Raw genomic sequence first — 25,541 nt, 5'->3', positions numbered from 1 at the left:
ATAATCCCACCTTCTGGCTCTCAGTCAGAGGATACACTCTAAACAAGCTGTGCAGGCTTTCTCTGAAGTCGCTCAGGGTATGTGACTCCCCGGAGTACTGCGGCAGCCATTCTGCTCCCGGGATGTACGGCATTGTGATCGGCATTACCGGCGCTACAGCGGGGGCTGGGGCGACGGCGACTGGGATTGCTTCGGCTGGTGCTGCGGCGTCTCTGGCTATGGCAGCCACCTGCTCTCCCTCTGAGTTGGACATCTTCCTCCCCCTTAGTGAACCTTACCAGGCTCCGTTCACTTTTCAAATTCCCTTCTGGGTCGCGCGGGGTTAACGGCGCTCTGCTCTGATGGCGCGCTCCCTTCGCGCTCTTTTTCAGGCACGCCCCCCTTCTTCCTGCGCTCAGCGAGGCTAATGGCGGCGGCAGTTTTCAAACAGTAACACAATCTTTTAACCCCTTCACCCCCGGCCACTAAAACACCCTAATGACCGGGCCATTTTTTGCAATTCTGACCAGTGTCACTTTGACAGGTTATAACTCAGGAACGCTTCAACGGATCCTGGCGATTCTGAGATTGTTTTTTCGTGACATATTGTACTTCATGTCAGTGGTAAATTTAGGCCGATATTTTTTGCGTTTATTTGTGAAAATTTAGGAAATTTGGCGAAAATTTTGAAAATTTCGCAATTTTCAATCTTAGAAAATTTATGCCCATAAATCTGAGAGATATGTCACACAAAATAGTTACTAAATAACATTTCCCACTTGTGTACTTTACATCAGCGCAATTTTCGAAACAAATTTTTTTTCCGTTAGGAAGTTAGAAGGGGTCAAAGGTCATCAGCAAATTCTCATTTTTCCAACAAAATTTACAAAATAATTTTTTTTAGGGACCACATCACATTTGAGGTGACTTTGAGAGGCCTAGGTGACAGAAAATACCCAAAAGTGACCCCATTCTAAAAACTACACCCCTCACACTGCTCAAAACCACATCCAATAAGTTTATTAACCCTTTAGGTGCTTCACAGGAACCAAAGCAATGTGGAAGGAAAAAATGAAAATTTTACTTTTTAACACAAAAATGTTACTTTAGCCATAACATTTTCATTTTTACAAGGGAGAAAAGAGAAAGTACACAATACAATTTATTGTGCAGGTTCTCCTGAGTACGCTGATACCCCATATGTGGTAAAAATCAATTGTTTGGGCGCACGGCAGAGCTCGGAAGGGAAGGAGCGCCATTTGAATTTTTGAACGCAAAATTAGCTGCACTCATTAGCGGACGCCATGTCGGGTTTGAAGACCCCCTGAAGTGCCTAACCAATGGAGCTCCCCCACAAGTGACCCCATTTTGGAAACTAGAGCCCTCAAATAATTTTTCTAGATGTTTGGTGAGCACTTTGAACCCCTGGGGGCTTCACAGAAGTTTATAGCGTTGAGCCGTGAAAAGAAATTGTTTTTTTTTTACCACAAAACGGTTGCTTCAACTAGGTAGCTTTTTTTTTCACAAGGGTAACAGGAAAAAATGCACCATAAAATGTATTGTGCATTTTCTCCTGAATACGCAGATACCTCATATGTGGTGGAAATCAAATGTTTGGACACACAGCAGTGCTCGGAAGGCAAGGAGCGCCATTTGAATTTTTGAGTGCAAAATTAGCTGCACCTGTTAGCGGACGCCATGTCGGGTTTGAAGACCCCCTGAGGTGCCTAAACAATGGAGCTCCCCCACAAGTGACACCATTTTGGAAACTAGAGCCCTCAAATAATTTTTCTAGATGTTTGGTGAGCACTTTGAACACCTGGGGGCTTCACAGAAGTTTATAGCATTGAGCCGTGAAAAGAAATTTTTTTTTTTTTCCACAAAACGGTTGCTTCAACTAGGTAGCTTTTTTTTTCACAAGGCTATCAGGAAAAAATGCACCATAAAATGTATTGTGCATTTTCTCCTGAGTACGCAGATACCTCATATGTGGTAGAAAGTAATTGTTTGGGCGCATGGCGGGGTTCAGAAGAGAAGGAGCGCCATTTGACAGCAAAATTGGTTGGAATCATTAGCGGACGCCATGTCACGTTTGGAGACCCCCTATGGTGCCTAAACAGTGGAGCTCCCCCAAAAGTGACACCATTTTGGAAACTAGAGCCCTCAAATAATTTTTCTAGATGTTTGGTGAGCACTTTGAACACCTGGGGGCTTCACAGAAGTTTATAGCGTTGAGCCGTGAAAAGAAATTTTTTTTTTTTTTACCACAAAACGGTTGCTTCAACTAGGTAGCTTTTTTTTTCACAAGGGTAACAGGAAAAAATGCACCATAAAATGTATTGTGCATTTTCTCCTGAGTACGCAGATACCTCATATGTGGTGGAAAGTAATTGTTTGAGCGCATGGCGGGGCTCAGAAGAGAAGGAGCGCCATTTGACTTTTCAAATGCACAGACGCAGTGCACTGATCGGCCGCTGCAGGACGCACGGTCGGATGCGATAAAAAAAAGCGTCGGGGATACGTAAAAAAAAAGTCACGCCAAAAATTGACCATGGATGCAGATACGTTATGTGCATCCCTGATCAGCGCTTGGCGGGATGCACGGACGGATGCGATACAAAAAGCGTCGCAAATACGGAAAAAAGTCACGCCAAAAATTGAGCAGGGATGCCGATCAGTTATCTGCATCCCTAATCAGCGCTCGGCGGGACGCACGGACGGATGTGATACAAAAAGCGTCGTGAATACGGAAAAAAGTCACGCCAAAAACTGACCACGGATGCAGATCCGTTATCTGCATCCCTGATCAGCGCTCGGCGGGACGCACGGACGGATGCGATACAAAAAGCGTCGTGAATACGGAAAAAAGTCACGACAAAAATTGACCATGGATGCCGATCCGTTATGTGCATCCCTGATCAGCGCTTGGCGGGACGCACAGACGGATGCGATACAAAAAGCGTCGGGGATACGGAAAAAAAAGTCACACCAAAAATTGAGCAGGGATGCCGATCCGTTATCTGCATCCCTGATCAGCGCTTGGCGGGACGCACGGACGGATGCGATACAAAAAGCGTTGGGGATACGGAAAAAAAAGTCACGCCAAAAATTGAGCAGGGATGCCGATCCGTTATCTGCATCCCTGATCAGCGCTTGGCGGGACGCACGGACGGATGAGGTGTAAAAATGGACAGGGGATACGGAAAAAAAAAAAAAGTTATACTCACAGTACCCAGAGGACTAGCAGGAGGATCACTGACCAGAAGAGCTGCAGAGGAACAGATGGCAGAGAGATGGACAGCTTTACAGGAGCAGCAGGCAGATCAGCAGAATGCCCAGGAAGGACCCAGCGATGGACGCAGATGTGATCAGGCCGGTGAAGACAGGTAAGAGGACGTCGGGGGAGAGCAGAGGGGGAGAGCAGAGGGGGGGGAGAGCAGAGGGGGAGAGCAGAGGGGGAGACCGGAGAGGGAGCTGCAGAAGCAGAACAGAGATAATGGGGTTGGCAGTCAGATCGCGGGGGGAGCAGATCGGGATGTCGGGGGGGGGGGGGGAGCAGATCGCGGGGGGGGGCACGGCAGGGGCTATCACGGCAGCGCGCAGGGGCACCACGGGAGCGCGCACGGGCTGGCTGCAAAGTGAGCAAAGTACTCACGTACAGCAGCAGCGGTGACCTCAGCTACGGCGGCGGCAGCAGCGGTGGCGTGGTACCACAAGTACCAGCCACTGCACGCTGCAGACATGTTGGGGGAGGGCTCGCAGGCCAGCACAGGCCTGGGGAGGGCGGCCACCGGCAGATCAGACCGCCCCACTGCACACTGATTGGAGCGATTGCGCGTCATAGCACGATCGCTCCAATCAGTGCTGCAGGGGCTGGGGGCGGCATGTTTGAGGTCCACCTATGATATGCTGCAGCAGCTGCAGCATCTCATAGCTGGATCTCACAGGATCGCACTAATTCGGGCATTATTTTTGCCGAAATTAGTGCGATCGATGTGGTTGGCGGTTCAGATTTGAACAGCCAATCGCATCGATCGTCGATAGGGGGTGGCGATGCCGCCCCCCCTGGGGTCAAGCAAAGGTCCCCTGCTGTAAGAAACAGCAGGGGACTTCATTTGAAAGCCGTTGCTATGGCCACGGCAATCAAATGAAGTTTAGGCAGTAAAATTACGTCCCTGGTCGTTAAGTCACGTTAAAATAGGACGTAATTTTACTGCCCGCGGTCGTGAAGGGGTTAAGCACAGTTTCTGCAGGCGCACAGTACCCGGTGGGACCGGGCACGAAATCCTGTTCGTGACGCCAAAGTTGACTCGCCCACCCCAGGGCTACAGGACACCCGGTGCCGGGCCAGACTAGTCCGGGGGTCGTCAGTGGTGGCGGGGCCCGGCTCCGTGGCCCTGGTGGGTGTCAGTGAAATATGGCTGGAGACTTAAGGGTAATTAAAGTGTATATTTGTCGTGACGCCACCTGTGGTATGCGGCTATAAAGCCGCCGCTGCTGTATGAGGCCTCCGGGGTGATGGAATGGCAGCTGGTATGGTACTGCTCCCCACAGGTGGAGCGGTGCCCCGGGGCACAGTTGGTGCTCGTGAGAGTCTATGGTGTTGTGTGGATAACACGGTGCAGGGCCGACAGGCAATGAAAGAAACAGGCACAAACAGTCTCTATACCTTCTCCTCTTTTACTTCACAAACGGTTAGTCCTGGGAGACCGTTACAGGTGGTAGAGGGCTCCGGCCAGCCTGGAAGTAACTGAGATGTCGTTTTGGCCAGATGAGTATGAGGCCTACTCCTGTTCTTTTCCTTACTGTGATAGGACCCTGCTCTCTGAATTTAGCAATGGCCCTCTTGCTGCTGGGACCGGTGGTATGTCCCTTTCCCTCTGTGGTAGGCCGCGCAGGCCCTCTCTGGTGCTTCTCTGCTGGAGTCCACACCGGGCCCTGATGATGCAGCTGTACCTTCGGGCTGTTTATGGGCCAGGTGCTTGCAGCTCTCCTGCCCTTCGGATTCGGCTACCAGGGAGTATTTTAGGCCCTGGTGGCCACAGACTCCGATGTCCGAGTCTCTTCTGTGCCTCTCTGCTTCTCCTGCTTCACTGGGCCAAGCTGCTCCAGCTCTAGGCCCCAGTTCCACAGGACAGCACACTCGGCGTCTGCACTCTCTGCTTTCTCCTACAGACTGAACACTAACTCCTCCCTCAGGTCAGACTTAAGGAATGCTCCCTGGAACTCCAGGTTCAGAGCTCCCCCTGCTGGCCTGAGGGAGAAACTGCGTTGGATGTTAAACTTACTTTCCAATAGACCTCCCAATTACCTCCAGGCTCAGCATTAACCCTTTGGAGGGGCAATGCTGTTGTGGCGACCAGGTCCTGGGGCGCCACATGTGCAGTTGTGGAGTCAACTCTTGAGCGGGCTTTACATGCTACGATATTTCTAGCAGTTGCTAGCGATATCGTACGCAAAAGCACCCGCCCCAGTCGTGCATGCAATATCGTGTGATCGTTGCCGCAGCGAACATTATCGCTACGGCAGCGTCACACGCACTTACCTGGTCGTCGTCGCTGTGACTGCCGAACAATCCCTCCCTCAAGGGGAAGGTGCGTTCGGCGTCACGGCGACGTCACTAAGCGGCGGGCCAATCAAAGCGGAGGGGCGGAGTTGAGCGGGACGAACATCCCACCCACCTTCTTCCTTCCTCATTGCGGGCGGGACGCAGGTAAGCTGAGGTTCCTCGCTCATGCGGTGCCACACACAGTGATGTGTGCTGCCGCAGGAATGAGGAACAACATCTTTAAACAACCATTAACAATTTTTCAAATCAAAGCAAAAGATGACTACTTTGAAGAACCTAGAATGTAAGACATATTTTCAGTTGTTTCACACTTTTTTGTTAAGTATTTCATTCCACATGTGTTAATTCATAGTTTTGATGCCTTTAATGTAAATCTACAATTTTCAGAGTCATGAAAATAAAGAAAACTCTTTGAATGCGATGGTGTGTCCAAACTTTTGGTCTGTACTGTACATGTTCCCATCCTAGGCCCCTCCTGATAAATATTGTCCCCCTCCTGGTAAATACTGTCCCCCTCCTGGGACCCTCCTGGTATATACTGTCCTTCTTCAGGTACTACTGTCCTCATCCTGGGGCCCTCCTGGTTTATACTGTCCACCTACTGGGCCCCTCCTGATATATACTGTCCCCCTCCTGCTATACACTGTCCCTCTCCTGGTATACAGTATATGTCCCCATCCTGGTAAATATGTCTCCGTTCTGTCTAATGCAAAAAAACAACAACATTGTACTCACCATCCCTGGCTCCCATGTCACGCAGTGTCCTCCTGTGTAGCCATCGCACAGCTTTCATCAGTGTCGGTGCTACTGCAACCCATTACGTGATTGCCATGCACCACCCTCAGTTACTGGGTCACAGATGAAAGCTGCAGGCTTCTGTCTGGCCGGCAGCGTGTATCGCAGCACAGGGACCCGATGGGTCCCTACACTGCGATGCATTTCAGCTGAATGTGCAGCCTCGGATGCACATCCAGCTGAAGCTGGGGACAGTGGGCCCCCTGGACCCTGTGCACTCCTGGATCCGGTTGCAATCCCTTCAACCACGATCGTTCCGCCCCTGGTAGTATGTCTTATTACCTGCACTGCGTATCAATTACAGTATGTTGGGTGTACAAAGAGTCCCATCAAGAATCACATAAGGACACACTTGTCCAATCCTCATAATAAAATTGCAGTTAAATACTCAGCAACATCTAAACACTTTAGAGAAGAATATGGAGGTGATGTCTCCATATGTGGAACCGAGGTGGACCGGGACAGGATAGTGGCCCGCCGGTACCGACCCGGGGAACCGACTCGAAAACTGAAGCACGAAGGGGGTACGCAGATCCTGAAGCTAGGTCCAGAAGCGACTGGGGGCTAGCTAATTAACTGATTGCGGCCAGGACTAGAGGTCCTGTCCCACTCAAAGTCCCGACTGAAGGCAACAGCCCACCGAGGGGGATAACAGGCCACCGCCACGGCTCAGAGATCCCCGGGCCAGCGTCTGCGGGCAAAGGGCTCCTTAGGTAACCACAAGCCGGAAGCGGACTCCTGCGGGCACCGACCACTTTGTGGCATTTTTTTATCTCTTTATGGACATGACTTTTTAGTATATTATGTTAATAAATGAAGAGACGTATGCCGGAATTCTATTTCACTACTGAACAGCACTTTCAGAATCCGTAGCAACGTTCCTTCGGGGAGAGGTGAGCTGACTTACAAATTTTATTTTCTACACTGTTGAGACTAGTGGTTAGAAATCCTGAGCAATGTCTATTAATGAAGGACATTCAACTGTCACACGGTGGATTTTACAAACCGCAGAATGTGATGTCGGCATTGGATCTCTGCATCTGTTGAGACTACTGATTCTGACACTCCGCCTGATAACTTCTCTGAGGTCTGTAATCAGTGCAGGCCAATAGATTGGTAGTTCATAGTCAGGCTAGCAACAGTTAATACCTGCTGGCCTGCTTGTGAGTCATCTTTGATCACATGTTGTGGAGGAGCCAATCACATCTGCTCCCTGCCTATCTATGCTGGATGGACACTTCCATTAGTGCCAGCTATAGTTTATCTTAGCTGGTCTGGTGAGGTCTTGTGACCCAGACTAACTGGTGATTGTAGCAGTTGTTGCTGTGTGCAGTTGTGGAGTCAACTCTTAAGCGGGCTTTACACGCTACGATATTTCTAGCAGTTGCTAGCGATATCGTACGCAAAAGCACCCGCCCCCGTCGTGCATGCGATATCGTGTGATCGTTGCCGCAGCGAACATTATCGCTATGGCAGCGTCACACGCACTTACCTGGTCGTCGTCGTCGCTGTGACTGCCGAACAAGCCCTCCCTCAAAGGGGAGGTGCGTTCGGCGTCACGGCGACGTCACCGCGACGTCACTAAGCGGCCGGCCAATCAAAGCGGAGGGGCGGAGATGAGCGAGACGAACATCCCACCCACCTTCTTCCTTCCTCATTGCGGGCGGGACGCAGGTAAGGTGAGGTTCCTCGCTCATGCGGTGTCACACACAGTGATGTGTGCTGCCACAGGAACGAGGAACAACATCTTTAAACAACCATTAACAATTTTTGGTTTTAGGACAACCTCTCCATAGTGAACGATTTTCACCACTTTGGAGGACGTTTAAGGCCGCTGGTAAGTGTTACACGCTGCAATACCATTAATGACGCCGGATGTGCGTCACTAACGACGTGACCCCGACGTTAAAACATTAACGATATCGTAGCGTGTAAAGCCCCCTTAATTGTCTTTTTTTTGTTGCTACCCTCCTGCTCTTAATTTTCCTGCGTCTCTCATTATTTTGTTTCTGTGTGTTTGCAGTGTGTCAGAGTTTTTTTTTTGTTTTTTTTTTTTCCCTTGGTATGTCTCTATCTGTATTTCCATCTCTCCTGACCCTTCCTTCTCTAGTGAGAGGGTGAAATCCGATCCGTTCTGGTCAGGAGCTTAGCCAGGCATGTGACTTAGGCATCTCCACCATTAGGGGTAACACTGAAGTTAGGGATAGTCTAAGGACCCCTAGCGTGAGAAACAGCATAGAAGCCACTATCACTCACTTTCTTTTAGTCAAATTGTGACATCAGCATCATGCAAGTGTCCTATTCCAGTTCATAGGACACGCGCACAATAATTGCTGCTCATCAGATGGTTTCATCAAAGTCTCACCACACAGAGAGGAATTTAGTGTAATACTACTTGGCCATTAGCATATATCAACCACTTAATTTTTATGAATCTATTAGAAAACAATCCGAAACTATGACTGTCTACATCAGTGTTTTTCAGTTCCATGAGGAAGCAAAACAACCAAATTAAAGGTAATGCTGGACTCTTGTCATACTGGATACCAGAGGTGCCCAATGAGTTTGTTGTGTTTTTGACATGGGGCTCAGCATTTCACTGGACAAAACAGCACAGCATGCTCTATTTTGTCTCATCATTTTCAGGTGGATCTGCAGTGGAGGCTCCAACGCGGATGTTATGGTCGTGTAGCAAGTCAGAAGTGATATAGGTCACACTAGGTATGAAATAACATGGTTGTTCGTTGCTGTACCGCTCTCAGAGTTATCCTGGATATAGGTTGTGCTTACCTGGACTGTAAATCTGCCCGGTTTCAAAGATGCCGGGTGCCGGACCCGGGCCCGGGATTCTGGGTGTACGATCCGGATTCGGCACTAGGTAAATTAAAAGAAAAATAAAGAAAACAAGAATTAAGCAAGCGTTTCATAGTTACGGAGATTTGGTGTCATGGTGGCAAACTGCTTCCGGGTCGCGCATTTGCTTCCTGTACTGCGCAGCTTTCCGTGTTTTCCCCGCCCACCGGCCGTCCTGTTGTCTGTGATTGGTGGCAGTCAGACCCGCCTCCAGCCTGTGACAGCGTCTGCCTGCAGTCATTGCTCATCGCGGCTCATTGTCTGCACTCACAGTCGGCGGATTTGTTCGAGGGTCACTCAGTGTGAGATGTAGCAGAGCTGGAAGCAGCATGGGACCTCGTGTGGATTATACCTGCAGGGTGTGTTGGGGGTTAATAAAGTGGTGAAAGAGGATGCGCTTTTGTATTTAATTCCAAATAAAGGATTTTTCTCTGTGTTTGTACTTATTTATTTTCATTTACAGGTTAGTGATGCAGGTATCTTATAGATGTCTGTGCCATCAATAACTTAGGGTTTAGTAGCAGCGGTGCGCTGTTATTAACCCCTGCTATTACCCCGATTGCCACCAGACAAGGGCAATGAGAAGAGCCAGTAAAGCATCGGCATTGTCACATCTAATGGATGCGGCAATACCGGGCGGCTGTGGGTTGAGAATACCAGCCCAAAGCTGGCTTTATCTTGGCTGGGTATCAAAATTGGGGGGGCCACACGTCATTTTTTTTTTTTTTAAAAATTAATTAAAAAAAAAAAAGATGCATGCGGTTTCTCTTAGGCCGGAGTCACACTTTTGAGGGACTCGCACGAGTCTCGCATTGCATCACCCGACATAGCCGCACAGGAGCAGGTCGGCCGTTGTGTTTTTATGTACCTGCACGCTCCTGTCAGGAGAGTGTGCAGCTGCCGGGTGATGTGATGAGAGTCCCTCGCACGTGTGACTCTGGGCTTATTTTGATACACAGCACAGATAAAGCCTGACAGCTGGGGACTGCAGCCGTGGGCTTTATCTGTGCTGGTATCAGAATACGGGGATGCTGCGCCGATTGTTTCATTTATTAATTTATTTTTATACCACCATACTCACCCGCAGACACTTGCACTGCTTTCCCCGCCCACCAGCCATCCTGGCACCTGTGATTGGTTGCAGTCAGCTGACACAATGCCATTCATGGTGGGGGCGCGTCCAACTGCAACCAATTACACGCGCCAGAGGGCGGGGATAGCAGTGAATATTCAATGAGGGTTTATTGTCATTTCCAGATGGGAAAGAGTGATCCGGAAGGAGTGTGCCGTAATGACACAGCCTCAGTGAGTACACCGTGCGCGCTCCTACCCCCTACAGGTCCAGCAAGGGGCAGATATCATGCTCGGTGCATAGGTGTGGAACCTATCTAGGGTGGTCAGAGCAGCCAGGGGCCAGCGATAGGCTTGGTAAGGGGTCACAATCTCCCTGTCGCTGTACACGAGGTACTTCTCCATAGGTAGCATGACACTGGCACTCAGGAGCATGTGGGTTGGCAGTACCCCCTCTATCAGGTACTACATGCACTACACCTTGTATATGGTACTACATGGCACTACCTCCCTGTATCCGGAACTATATGGCTCTACCTCCTGTATCAGGTACTACATGGCACTACTCCCTGTATATGGTACTACATGGCTCTAACCCCTGTATCAGGTACTACATGGCACTATTCTCTGTATCAGGTACTATATGGCACTGCCCTCTGTATCAGGTACTACATGGCACTACCTCCCTGTACCAGTACTATATGGCTCTACCTCTTGTATCAGGTACTACATGGCACTACCCCCTGTAAATGGAACTACATGGCTCTAACCCCTGTATCAGGTACTACATGGCACTATCCCATGTAAATGGTATAACCTGGCACTACCCCCTGTAAACGGCACTACATGGCACTACCCGTTGTATATTGTACTACATGGCACTACCCCTGTAAATGGTACTACCTGGCAATAATCTCTGTAAATGGCACAACATGGCAATACCCGCTGTATATCGTACTACAAGGCACTACCCCATGTATATGGTACTACATGGCACTACCCCCATATTAGAAACTACATGACACTACCCCCTGTATATGGTACTACATGGCACTACCCCTGTATATGGTACTACATGGCATGACCCCTGTAAATGGTACTACCTGGTACGACCCCTGTAAATGGTACTACCTGGTACTACCCCTTGTAAATGGAACTACATGGCACTACCCGCTGTATATGGTACTACATGGCACTACCTGCTGTATATGGTTCTACATGGCACTACCCCTGTATATGTTACTACATGGCACTACCTCCTGTAAATGGTACTACTTGGCACTACCCCCTGTAAATGGCACTACATGGCACTACCCGCTGTATATGGTACTACATGGCACTTCCTCTGTAAATGGTACTACTTGGCACTACCCCCTGTATATGGTACTATATGGCACTACCCCCTGTATATGGTACTATATGGCACTAACCCGTGTATGTTACTACCCCCTGTATATGGTACTATATGGCACTACCCCCTGTATATGGTACTATATGGCACTACCCCCTGTATATGGTACTATATGGCACTATCCCCTGTATATGGTACTATATGGCACTATCCCCTTTGTATGGTACTACATGGCACTACCCCCTGTATATGGTACTATATGGCACTACCCCCTGTATATGGTACTATATGGCACTAACCCGTGTATGTTACTACCCCCTGTATATGGTACTATATGGCACTACCCCCTGTATATGGTACTATATGGCACTATCCCCTTTGTATGGTACTACATGGCACTACCCACTCTATCAGGGTAACCCAGGCACTGTGGCACAGGATTTTTGTTGGTTAGTTACCCTTCAAGTAAAGTAAGTGACCCCCTGACAATGCTGGCAGTGCAGCTGAGCAGTGTCAGTCCCTGCAGCGCTGCAGCCGGCGGTTGCTGTAACCTGAGGCCTGGTGTCTGACGTTACTAAGTGACACAATCAGTTGTCGGTGTCTCCACATATAAATAAACTGCCCCTCCTGGCCGGGCTCTGAGGGAAGGGGGAGTCTGCGGAGGAGACACCTTCCCGAGCAGCAGTGCCAGGAGCAGAGGGGGCAGCAGGACGCGCGGCCCCGAGCTCCCGGGAGCGCGCCCTCACCAGCTCTGACATCACACAGCCTCAGCATGGCGCTCAAGGTGACTCCAACTAGCTGCTCTTATTGCATAATTGCTTCTCCATGCTTTGCCTCTTCCCCTATCCCAGCTGCCAGACGCCTCCAGCCCCCGGGGGCGCAATGCATGCAATGCTGTGTGGCGCTGCCCTGAGCCGGGGCGCAGTGCTGGCTGCTGCCGGGCCCTGCACATCGCTGCTTTGTGCTGTCATCATCCAGTGCTTGCTTGTGTGTGACATACCTGCCCATGGCATAGTGGTGCCATCTATGTGCCAGGATTAATGATGACCCTGTGGGTGCAGCCTGTGATATCCTGGGTGCTGCTGCCATAGACCTGTGGATATTGCACTCTATACCACCACCTGACTGCTCATCACACAGGGCACCAACACTAACCATGGCTACTGTGTAAATTATAAGGAAAATATATATACATTTTATCATGATCATGTAATTATGATGAGGATTTTTATTATCTTTTTTCTTTTTTTTTTTCTTTTTTTTATACAATGTATCAGAATAGTTAATGTTGCTGCTCATAGCTAAAAAAATAAATTGGAGGAAAAAACTATGGATAATAAAAAAAAGTATCTCGTGATTCCTATGTGCATAATAATAAAATATATAATGCAGTACAAACAGTTCAGTTTTTGTAAAAGTTGTTTTTTTTTTTTTTCTTTTTGTATTTTTTTTTTTTGCAGGCGTTCTTTGCATAAAACAGCATGCCATGGGTATGGTGTTTTTTTTGTTTTTTCTTCTTTTATTTTATGTGTTTTCTCTTAGGCTTTGCAGAAAAGGAAAATTATCTAAATAAATGTATGTCTAAAAAAAAATTATGTATGAAATTCATGGTGTGTTTTTAGCAGTAGGGAAAAAAGTGATGAGAAGGAGGCCTTGGTGTATGTTCACACATTGCATGTTCGCTGATGATTTGTTCACCTAATATAACCCAGTTGAGATGAATGGGATTAATTTCAGTTTAAAAAAAAACATATTTCTGGCATGGATATGTGTGTGTGTACGTATGTTTACTCAAAAAAATAAATAAAAAAAATAAAATAAAAAAAAAAAAATATATATAATATATATATATATATATATATATATATGTATGTATGTATGTATATATATATATATATATATATATATATATATATATATATATATATATATATATATATATAATATAAACACACCCATGGTCACATACAGTACATATATATTTCTCTTGTTATTCGGCCACATTTGTTTCGCGGCTGTCTGCACAAAAATACATAAAAACAAACATATTATTATTATTGTTTGTTTAGTACAGAACAGCTTTGATTTTTTTTTTTGCTGTCTTGTTTTTTTTTTTATTATTTATGCAATGCATATTTGAAGAGGTGTATTTGATTGCATTTCAATATAAAAAAAAACAACCTCCTTTGATCCTGCAATTAAAAATGTCTTTTTTTTTTTAATGTATTTTTTTTTTTCAGGCCCCCACCCCCACCATAAAATCCTAGAGGGAAAAAAAAAACGCACCAAAAATGCACATTTGAATGGGGGAAAAAACTCAAAAAAATGCATCAGACACTCCCCATGTCCCATAGGATAACATGGGGAGTGTCTGTACTTGCTAAAACCTGCGGATTTATCTAGAAAATCCAGATAAATCCGCAGGTTTTCCGCGGCAAGATCCGCGGGTACGGAGTCCCGTGGGCACATAGCCTAAGGGCGGCTTTGCACGTTGCGACATCGCACGTGCGATGTCGGTGGGGTCAAATCGAAAGTGACGCACATCCGGCGTCACTTTCGACATCGTACTGTGTAAATGCTAGATGATACGATGAACGAGCGCAAAAGCGTCGTTATCGTATCATCGTTGCATTCACCGACCTTTCCATAATGCCGGTGCCGCGACAGGTACGATGTTGTTCCACGTTCCTGCGGCAGCACACATCGCTGTGTGTAAAGCCGCAGGAGCGAGGAACATCTCCTTACCTGCCGCCGGCGGCTATACGGAAGGAAGGAGGTGGGCGGGATGTTTACATCCTGCTCATCTCCATCCCTCAGCTTCTATTGGCCGCCTGCCGTGTGACGTAGCTGTGACGCCGCACGACCCTCCCCCTTAGGAAGGAGGCGGGTGCCGGCCAGAGCGACGGTCGCAGGGCAGGTGAGTGCATGTGAAGCTGGCGTAGCGATAATGTTCGCTATGCCAGCTATCACAAGATATCGTACCTGCGACGGGGGCGGGGACTATCGCGTGCGACATCGCAGCATCGGCTTGCGATGTCGCAACGTGCAAAGCCCGCCTTAGTGTGAACATGGCTTCAGTTTATCGGGAATTTGATAAGGATTTTCCGCCATCTATTTGCAATTTTCCTGTTGAATTTCCTCATCAAAATTTTGGCACAGATTTTATTGAAATTTTCACCCAATGCATTGCAAAACATTAAGGGGCACTTTGCACACTACGACATCGCAGGTGCGATGTCGGAGGGGTCATGTCAAAAGTGACGCACGTCCGGCGTCGTTCTCGACATCGTAGTGTGTAAATCCTAGATGATACAATTAACGTAGCGCAAAATCGTCGTAATCGTATCATCTGTGTAGTGTCTGGGAATTCCATAATTACGCAACTGCGACAGGTACGATGTTGTTCCTTGTTCCTGCGGCAGCACACATCGCTGTGTATGAAGCCGCAGGAGCGAGGAACATCTTCTACCTGCGTCCTGCAGCTCCCGCCGGCTATGCGGAAGGACGGAGGTGGGCAGGATGTTTACATCCCGCTCATCTCCGCCCCTCCAGTTCTATTGGCCGCCTGCCGTGTGACGTCGCTATGACGCCGCACGACCCGCCCTCTTAATAAGGAGGCCAGATCGACGTCGCAGGGCAGGTGAGTCCATGTGAAGCTGCCGTAGCGATAATGTTCGCTACGCCAGCTATCACCATGATATCACAGCTGTGACGGGGCGGGGACTATCGTGCTCGGCATCGCAAGCATTGGCTTGCGATGTCGTTGTATGCAAACTGCCCCTTAGTCCGCAGTGAATTCTGCACAAAGTATCAACATGCTGTGGATTTTTAACACTTTAAATGTATACGACGTACAGAAAAGATGTTTCTCCTTAAGGCCCTGTGCGCATGCTGAGTTTTTGTTCCAGATTTGGTGCAGTTTATTGTGCAGATTGTTGCCCAAATCTGCATGTCTATTCTTCTCCCAGCAGTCTATGATAATTCTGAAGTGCTATGCACATGTTGGTCATTTTTTCCTTGCAGTTTTGGGTGCAGAAAAAAATCAGTGTGTCAATTGTTGGGTGCATTTTCTTTCCTGTGATTTTAGTCCTTCCAGGCAATGAGTTCACCAAAAAATCTGCCAAAAAAACGCCTGTGTTTTTTCGTGCATTTTTCTGCCACAATGTGTGTTTTTTGGTGCAGACAATTTCTGCACCTAATCTGCAGTGTGTGCACATACCCTGACTTGGCTGGGGCTGCATTTTGCTGCAGATTTTCTGCAATTAAAATTTGCACAATATTAAGGGGTACTTTACAAGTTGCGACATCGCTAGCATCGGCTAGCGATGCCGAGCGCGATAGTACCTGACCCGTCGCACATGCGATATGTGGTGATTGCTGCCGTAGCGAACATTATTGCTACGGCAGCTCCACACGCACATACCTGGTCGACGATGTCGCTGTGACTGCCGAACAATCCCTCCTTCAAGGGGGAGGTGCATTTGGCGTCACAGCGACGTCACTAAGCGGCCGGCCAATGGAAGCGGAGGGGCGGAGATGAGCGGGACATAACATCCCGCCCACCTTCTCCCTTCCGCATTGCCGTCGGGACGCAGGTAAGGAGATGTTTGTCGCTCCTGCGGGTTTACACACAGCGATGTGTGCTGCCGCAGGAGCGACAAACAACATCGTACCTGCGATAGACCCGACATTATGAAAATGAGCGACGCTACACAGATCACCGATTTTCGACGCTTTTGTGATCGTTTATCGCCGCATCTAGGATTTACACGTTGCGAGGTCGTTACCGGCGCCGGATGTGCGTCACTAACGACGTGACCCCGATGATATTTCGGAAGCGATGTCGCAACATGTAAAGCCCCCCTAACACTATGTGCATTTATCCGGCTTCTCTGCTGCAGACAGATTTGACAGAAAAATTGTTAGCATATTACAGTGCCAACTTTATGGATGAGATGTCATAAAATGTGAATTTTATGCTGTGGATGTTCATCGTTATTCGCCAAGCAAATGGTGAAATCTACAGAGTTGACCTACCCTAAAGGGGAAAGTTTGATATAAGGAACTTCCAGTTCCTATTGTAATTATTCTAGGGGATCACTGACCTTTTTTTTTTCTGTCTCGCTGGCATATAAAGGGGTTTGCCACTCCAAAAAAAACCCCCAAAAACATACAGATAGGGAATTTAGATTGCGAGCCCCAATGGGGACAGTGTTCCTGATGCATGTAAAGCGCTGCGGAATATGTTAGCGCTATATAAAAATAAAGATTTATTTATTTTTTTTACTGCCAAACACAGAATTGAAGGACTGTTCCAATACTTTGGAATTGATGACCTATTCCAAGGATCGATATTGGCGGGGATCACCCATCACCCCCATTGATTAGTTGTTAGATTACATCCAGCCTTTTCCGGAAATGCTATGTACAGAACAAGTCTGCACCCCAGCTTTGTCACAGTGTTGTGGCTGCTCCCCGCTTCTGCAGACCAATTCCTACTAAATTGAATAGTAGCGAGTGGTTAACAACCCCACTAGGCTCGGCTCAATTCTGCACTAATATTTTTGTTTCATTGTATGAAAAGAAATGCGACAATAACGGCAGTGCCAGACCCCATTCATGATGCACACCCAACAGCGCTCAACCAACCCCCATAGTCTAAAATGGGATGTGTAGGCTTTCCGCCAAGGTGTCAGGTGGTTTCTCTTCTGACCTGAAACCACTGAATTACCGTATGTTGCTCTATATATAAACCATCTTCTCCATCATCAATGATCCTCGTAGTTGGGGTCCTGCAAACTAATAAAGGGTCACTAAAAGAGTACCCCAAAGACCTAACTTATTGTTTACTTGTTAATTGCAGTTTACCAAAAGAGCTGATCCCAATGAGTTGAAGACCATCTTTCTGAAGGTAAGACAATGGTGAAATATTTTCATTATAATTTAATGATGTTTATAGAAATCACTTTTACTGTGCATAAATGTTTAGGTGATATCTTCTAAACGTTTATACTATTGGTATAAAGAGTTTAGCCACTACTTTAAAGGGAACCTGTCACCAGATTTGGCGACTAAAAGCTGCGGCCACCACCAGTGGACTCTTATATACAGCATTCTAACATGCTGTATATAAAAGCCCAGGCCGCTGTGTAGAACGTAAAAAAACCACGTTATAATACTCACCGAAGGGGCAGTCCAGTCCGATGGTTGTTGCTGCTCTCCGGTCCTGTGCCTCCTCTCTGCTGCAATGGCCGTCCTCCTTCTTTGCAGGCCCATGTTCATGATGCGTCCTACATCATTCACACAGGCCGACATTGCGATCCTGCGCCGGTGCACCTTTATCTGCCCTGCTGAGGACAGATCAAAGTACTGTAATGTGCAGGCGCGATGAAAGGTCACAAACGGCCCGTGCATGCGCACTACAATACTTTGATCAAAGTGCGCCTGTGCAAGAGTGCAATGCCGGCCTGGGTGGATGATGTATGTAGGACGCGTCATGCACAGAGGCTTGTGAAGAAGGCAGTCAACTATCGCAGCAGAAAGGAGGCACCAGACCAGAAACCAGCGACATCCACTGGACCAGACCGCCCCCTAGGTGAGCATAATAAAAGTGCTCTTTACGTTATACAGAGCGACCTGGGCTCTTATATACAGTATTCTGGAATGCTGTATATAAGAGCTCACTGGTGGTGGCTGCAGGTTATAGTTGCCAAATCTGGTCAAAGGTTCTCTTTTTTTAACATTGATGGCCTATCCTTAAGATAGGTCATCAATATCTGACACCCAGCACCCCTACTGATCAGCTGTACTCTGTGCCGGTGGTGGCAATAGGCGGCTAGAAATGCTCAGTTCCACCGCTACCCCATCAACTGATGGTGGGCGCGGTTGGGTATTTTCCACGGCAAAAAATGCACACAAAAAAACCTGGCACAAAAAATGAATGTGTGAACAAGTTCTAAGGTGGTGTTCACAGTGAGATTTCACTATTCTTCTAAGTTTGTGCCAAAAACCTATACACTGTATAAAAATCCCATAGGTTTCTGTTGATATGTGACCCCCCCCCCCCCATACGTGCTTACCTGACTGTCCGCCCCTGCTGCTTGCACCTCAAGAACATCTCTAGAATCCGCCCCTTTCTCACAATGGAAACGTCAAAAACCCTCACCGTGGCCCTGATCCACTCTCGCCTCGACTACTGTAACTCTCTATTAATTGGTCTCCCCCTAACTAGACTCTCTCCTCTACAGTCCATCCTTAATGCAGCAGCCAGGGTCACCTATCTGGCAAACCGCTCCTCGGATGCCTCTGCTCTGTGCCAGTCATTGCACTGGCTGCCCAAATATCACAGGATTCAATTCAAACTGCTTGTTCTCACCTACAAAGCTCTCCACAGTGCGGCACCCCCTACATCTCCACCCTCCTCTCTGTCTATTACCACAAAGCTCTCCACAGTGCGGCACCCCCTACATCTCCACCCTCCTCTCTGTCTATTACCACAAAGCTCTCCACAGTGCGGCACCCCCTACATCTCCACCCTCCTCTCTGTCTATTACCACAAAGCTCTCCACAGTGCGGCGCCCCCTACATCTCCACCCTCCTCTGTCTATCACCACAAAGCTCTCCACAGTGCGGCACCCCCTACATCTCCACCCTCCTCTCTGTCTATTACCACAAAGCTCTCCACAGTGCGGCACCCCCTACATCTCCACCCTCCTCTCTGTCTATCACCACAAAGCTCTCCACAGTGCAGCACCCCCCTACATCTCCACCCTCCTCTCTGTCTATCACCCCACCCGTTCTCTACGCTCTGCAAATGACTTTGACTAACATCCACACTAATTCGAACCTCCCACTTCCGGAACCAAGACTTCTTCCGAGCTGCACCAATCCTCTGGAACGCTCTACCACAAGAAGTTAGGACGAATCACAACTAACTCCGCTTCAGACGCACCCTAAAAATACATCTTTTTAGTGCGACCTATCACACTCCCTCATCAAATTCAATTCACATAGTCCCTCTACAACTTCTCACAACATAATTCCACGTCAAACTCCATGGCACCCAAATGCATCTCAAGTTTCTGGCCAATTGGTCCAGGAATCCATTATCTATCCCTTATTTCCTTGAAATGGCTGGACTGTTATTGTAAATAACCACTTGTACCTTGTCCCCTCCCCCATCATATCTCACGAGCAGGATTGTCTTTTTTTTCCCTCTAAATATTGTATTTTCTATAACTGTTACTTGCTTGTATATGATCCTCCTGAATTGTAAAGCGCTGCGGAATATGTTGGCGCTATAGAAATAAATATTATTATTATTATTATTATTATTATTATTATTATTAATACTTAAAGAATCTTATTAGCGATTAGTTCCACAATGTATCGCAAGGTGACACCGCTCTGGAGGACAGTGCATTTTGTTTTGTTTTTTGACTTGTTATTTGCAATTAATGTTCTTTTGTGGGGTTTTTTTTAATGCACAAATAATTAAGATGTGTTCAAATTAGGAGATTCATGAAACCAACCTGCTCCAAGAACAAAGTGATCTCCTTTTTCTTTGGAAAGGCGAAGACGTATATCTATTCTCCCCATTGACATTTATAAACATTACTTCTTGTGTTGGCAATTTTTGGAACTCAGAAATTTCACATCCCCATATGACATTTATAACATATTTGACATCAGGTTTAATTTACTCCTGCATTACTCTGTGTTAAATGTGTCTTGGAAGAAAAGTAATCTAAGAAAAAGACCGATGGCACATCCTACCTTTCTAATGTGAACAGGTACAAACTGGACATGAAACATAGTAACAAAAAGGATATACCGTAGTTGCACTCTGTAGTGCTAAGATATGTGTAACAATGACTATGGGAATATAGACTTGCATTAGAGCTATGAAAAACATGCAAAAATTGAGATACTTGGCACACTAAATGGCCAGTTTTATATGAGCCCAACAGCCAACGGCAAGGCGACCTCTTTTTGTTGGGTCCCTATCAAACTAATGCCTCTCTTTGGGTTAAAAAAACCCCTGCAACTTATGGGTGGACAGGAACCTGCAAATGGAGAATTAAAATTGCCTGAGCCTGAAGAGCAGGATTTTGTTATTCATAGCAGCTTATCATAGATCAGTTTTTATTTGACACTTTCCCTTTTGAGCCAGTTTTAATAGATGAGAGCCATAGAATCAATTTGGGGGGAAAAAAAAGCATTGGAAAATTTAAAGTGTGATTTGTAGAGGCTTTTTTTATATATTTATTTATAATGGGAATATTATTGGTAGTGATGGGCGAGCACTAAAATGCTTGTTCCTCGATTCGAGCTGGCCAGATGCTCTGATGAGCTCAACACAAGTAACAAGCGTTATGGACGTCAATGATTGGCCTTTTCTGGTCTCTAATAACATACAGCCAGCCATAAACAGGGCATATCTGGCGATAGGGATGGCTGTTTTTTGTTTTTTTTTGGTTCACACTACGTCCGAGAATGTTGTTTATCTCCTGGGAGAGCCATTCAGAGACTGTGATTGGCTCTCTCTGGGGCGCCTGCACACATTATACAGTGAAGCAAGCCTGTGCGTTGTGGTTATTGTTTCGCGGATGAAGCATCCGGGCACCCGCAATACTCAGGTGAGCTCCGTGAGTGTCACGCTCTGACTGCCAAGGAATGAGGAGACGAGCACTGGGATGTTGCATCCCAAGGGTGAGGTGGACCCACTGGACCACAGGTTGGACCCAGATCCACCCAGGCAAGGGAAGGGCAGCGTCCAGGGACTGTGGCAGCTAAGCCGGGGTTAGGTGACAGGGGGACAGGTGAGGACCACACAACATGTGAGTGGCAGTGCAGCAGAGCAAGGAACCGTGCAAGCAACCAAAAGGAAACAGCAATGGTATCCCAGCTGGATAGGGGGTAGGAGAGTGCAGGACATCGGTGCTGGGATGCGCCGGCGTAGGTATGGAACCAGGACGCTGACATTAGAGTGCCAATTCAAGTCAGTAGGAGGTGGATCTATAGTATCCGGCTGCGGCCATTATCAGAAGACTGAGCAGCTCCGGAACTTAGCATTTCCGGCCGCTTGCTGCACCGAGAACAGCTGATCTATGGGGGTGTGGAGTGCCGGACCCCGGCCGATCAGACATTGATGACCTATCCTTAGGGGTACTTTGCATGTTGCGCCATCGCTAGCATCGGCTAGCGATGCCGAGCGCGATAGTACCCACCCCCGTCACAGCTGCGATATCTTGTGATAGCTGCCGTAGCAAACATTATCGCTACCGCAGCTTTACACGCACTTATCTGCCCTGCGATGTCGCTCTGGCCGGCTACCCACCTCCTTCCTAAGGAGGCGGGTCGTGCGGTGTCACAGCGACGTCACACGGCAGGCGGCCAATAGAAGCGGAGGGGCGGAGATGAACTGGACGTAACATCCCGCCAACCTCCTTCCTTCCGCATAGCCGGTGGAGGCAGGTAAGGAGATGTTCCTCGCTCCTGCGGCTTCACACACAGCGATGTGTGCTGCCACAGGAACGACGAACAACATCGTATCTCCTATTGGTGCGACATTATGAAAATGACCAACACTACACAGATCACCGATTTTTCGACGCTTTTGTGATCGTTTATCGGCGCATCTAGGCTTTAGACGCTGCGACGTCGTTACCGGCGCCGGATGTGCGTCACTTTCGATTTGACCCCGACGATATCGCAGCAGCGATGTCGCAGCGTGCAAAGTACCCCTAAGGACAGGCCATCATTGTTAAAGTAGTGGCCAGCCGCTTTAAGCTTTAACATTAAAAGACCACCATCCTTTTGGTTATTTTTTTTTTACGTGCCAGAAAATTAGTAAAATAAATCTATTTCGGGCATTTGTAAACGTAGCACAGGTTTTCAATATTTTGAATAAATTCTAATGGTGTCTGTTTCCATCAGTTAGGGAATTCCAATCATTTCCATCGCATCAGTCACCTAGGTTTATTAACACGCTGTCATGCAGTAACATGTTAATAACCGGTTTCACCACTTAGATAGTACAGTGCGGTGCTGGCCCACATACCTAAGAGGTCTTCTGAAACCCGATTCCCTCCCCATGGTCCTACCTCCTCAGAAAGAAGGTCGCCTGAATGTTGTATCATTATAAAGCTTCATTGGAAATTATTCAGACCTTTACGAACATTTGATGGACAGATCTGTGACCGAAAAAAGTGATTTATATACTGTAAAACCTCTAACACCTATAGACTAATTACAATGTGTGTATGTGATAATCACTCTTTATTATATAAACCTTGTTATGCTTGGGACATGTCCAATTTTTCTTGGCAGGAGACGTCTAAATTTTAGTTTTTTAGATTTCTTTAAAGATGACATTTAATTAATTGATAGGGAATCCGCTTTATATAAAATTGGAGATGGATGGATCAATTAAAGGGAATCAGTCAGCAAATTTAAAGACGACTTTTCACCAAATGTTTCATGTTGAACTGGACAGTAAAATAAAACTTTTTTTTTTTGTTGTTTTTATTTATTTTGCCTTTCCATTGTGAAGTTAGCAAAGTAATTGCCACTTTAGGCCTCCTTCACACGTCCGTGTCTCCGGTACGTGTTTGGTCCGTTTTCTCACGTGCTGGAGACACGGGTACACGTAGACCCATTAAAATCAATGGGTCTGTGCTCATGTGCGTGTTTTGCCATGGACTGTGTGTCCGCGTGGAGCATACATGTGCTCCACACGTAGACATGTCCGCTTTTCTCCGGCATCACGGGTGTCACATGGACCGCACGGATGTGATCCGTGTGACATGCACCAGAGAAAACATATCTGTGAATTATAAGGAATTTCTATACTCTCCTTCTCCAGCGCTGTTGTCACTTGCTTCCGACTCCCCGCTCATTATGCTCATCGCATATTCACTCCACTGTGGGCCGGACGCAGCAGCAGCGGGGAGTCGGCAGAACCAGAGACCGAAGATCAGCACCACGGACAGCAACGCCAGGGACAGGTGAGGAGAAAGTTCCCGTTCTTCATGTGTTATCACGGATAGCACACGGAGAACACACGTGTGCCAACATGCAGGGCAATACGCCCCTTTGACACGTCCGGGAAAAATATGCTGCTTTACATGCAACGATATCGCTATCGAGATATCGTTGGGGTCACCGAATTCGTGACGCACATCCGGCGTCATTAGCGACGTTGTTGCGTGTGACACCTACGAGCGTCCGCTAACGATCAAACATACTCACCTAATCGTTGATCATTGACACGTCGTTCAATCCCAAATATCGTTGCTCGTTCTGGACGCAGGTTGTTTGTCGTTCCTGAGGCAGCACACATCGCTACATGTGACACCCCAAGAACGACTAACAACAACAATAACAACAACAATAACAATAACAATGTACCTGCGTCCTCCGGCAACGAGGTGGGCGTGTCGTTAATGCAGCTGCTCTCCGCCCCTCCGCTTCTATTGGTGGGCCGCTGTGTGACGCCGCACAAACCTCCCCCTTAAAAAAAAGAGGTTGTTCGCCGGCCACAGCGACGTCGTTAGGAAGGTAAGTACGTGTGACGCGTACCGGCGATATTGTTCGCCACGGGCAGCAATTTGCCCGTGACACACAAACGACGGGGGCGGGTGCGATCACTAGCGACATCGCTAGCGATGTTGCAGCGTGTAAAGTGGCCTTAAGACTTAAGACATTTTGCCAGAATTTGTTGGTTTTTGTTTGTCCACCCGTCTCTTGATGATTGCCCACAAGTTCTCAATGGGATTAAGATCTGGGGAGTTTCCAGGCCATGGACCCAAAATCTCTGTTTTGTTCCATGAGCCATTTGGTGATCACCTTTGCTTTATGGCAAGGTGCTCCATCATGCTGGAAAAGGCATTGTTGGGCGCCAAACTGCTCTTGGACAGTTGGGAGAAGTTGCTCTTGGAGGACATTCTGGTACCATTCTTTATTCATGGCTGTGTTTTTAGGCAAGACTGTGAGTGAGCCGATTCCCTTGGCTGAGAAGCAACCCCACACATGAATGGTTTCAGGATGCTTAACAGTTGGCATGAGACAAGACTGGTGGTAGCGTTCGCCTCTTCTTCTCCTAATAAGCTGTTTTCCAGATGTCCCAAACTATCGAAAAGGGGATTCATCTGAGAAAATGACTTTACCCCAGTCTTCAGCAGTCCACTCCCTGTACCTTTTGCAGAATATCAGTCGGTCCCTGATGTTTTTTCTGGAGAGAAGTGGCTTCTTTGCTGCCCTCCTTGAAACCAGGCCTTGCTCAAGGAGTCTCCGCCTCACAGTGCGTGCAGAAGCACTCACACCAGCCTGCTGCCATTGCTGAGCTAGCTCGGCACTGCTGGTAGTCCGATCCCACAGCTGAAACAGTTTTAAGATACGGTCCTGGCGTTTGCTGGTCCTTCTTGGGCGCCCTGGAGCCTTTTTGGCAATAATGGAAGCTCTCTCCTTGAAGTTCTTGATGATGCGATATTGTTGATAGAGGTGCAATCTTTGTAGCTGCGATACTCTTCCCTGTTAGGCCATTTTTGTGCAGAGCAATGATGGTTGCACGTGTTTCTTTAGCGATAACCATGGTTAACTGAAGAGAAACAAAGATACCAAGCACCAGCCTCCTTTTAAAGTGTCCAGTGGTGTCATTCTTACTTAATCATGACTGATCGCCAGCCCTGTCCTCATCAACACCCACACCTGTGTTAATGGAACAATCACTAAAACAATGTTAGCTGCTCCTTTTTAAAGGCAGGAATGCAATGATGTTGAAATGTGTTTTGGGGGTTGAAGTTCATTGTCTTAGCCAATATTGACTTTGCAAGTAATTGCTGTTAAGCTGATCACTCTTTATGACATTCTGGAGTATATTCAAATTGCCATTAGAAAAACGTAAGCAGTAGACTTTGTAAA

At 47.4% G+C, this 25,541-nt stretch overlaps 1 protein-coding gene and 1 long non-coding RNA gene across 2 annotated transcripts in view; one reads left to right on the top strand and one right to left on the bottom strand.

Moving 5' to 3' along the window:
* LOC142245057 (uncharacterized) overlaps window positions 1-12,710 on the bottom strand; it is a 37,480-nt gene extending 24,770 nt beyond the window's left edge. The window contains exons 1-2 of the long non-coding RNA XR_012724726.1: window positions 12,619-12,710; window positions 9,134-9,217 (exon numbers count right to left, since the gene is read on the bottom strand). This is a non-coding gene — a long non-coding RNA (uncharacterized LOC142245057). The remainder of the gene's footprint in view (window positions 1-9,133; window positions 9,218-12,618) is intronic.
* The window catches only part of SLC25A12 (solute carrier family 25 member 12), a 215,283-nt gene continuing 202,018 nt past the window's right edge, over window positions 12,277-25,541 (top strand). Inside the window, exons 1-2 of the mRNA XM_075317328.1 lie at window positions 12,277-12,402; window positions 17,482-17,529. Coding sequence (XP_075173443.1) covers window positions 12,391-12,402; window positions 17,482-17,529 — 60 coding nt within the window. The 5' untranslated portion in view covers window positions 12,277-12,390. The remainder of the gene's footprint in view (window positions 12,403-17,481; window positions 17,530-25,541) is intronic.

The sequence above is a fragment of the Anomaloglossus baeobatrachus genome, chromosome 7 (genome assembly GCF_048569485.1).
Source record: "Anomaloglossus baeobatrachus isolate aAnoBae1 chromosome 7, aAnoBae1.hap1, whole genome shotgun sequence".
In the NCBI taxonomy this organism is placed as follows: Eukaryota; Metazoa; Chordata; class Amphibia; order Anura; family Aromobatidae; genus Anomaloglossus; species Anomaloglossus baeobatrachus.
Note: the sequence above shows the minus strand (reverse complement) of the source record. Positions and strands in the feature narration are given on the sequence as shown.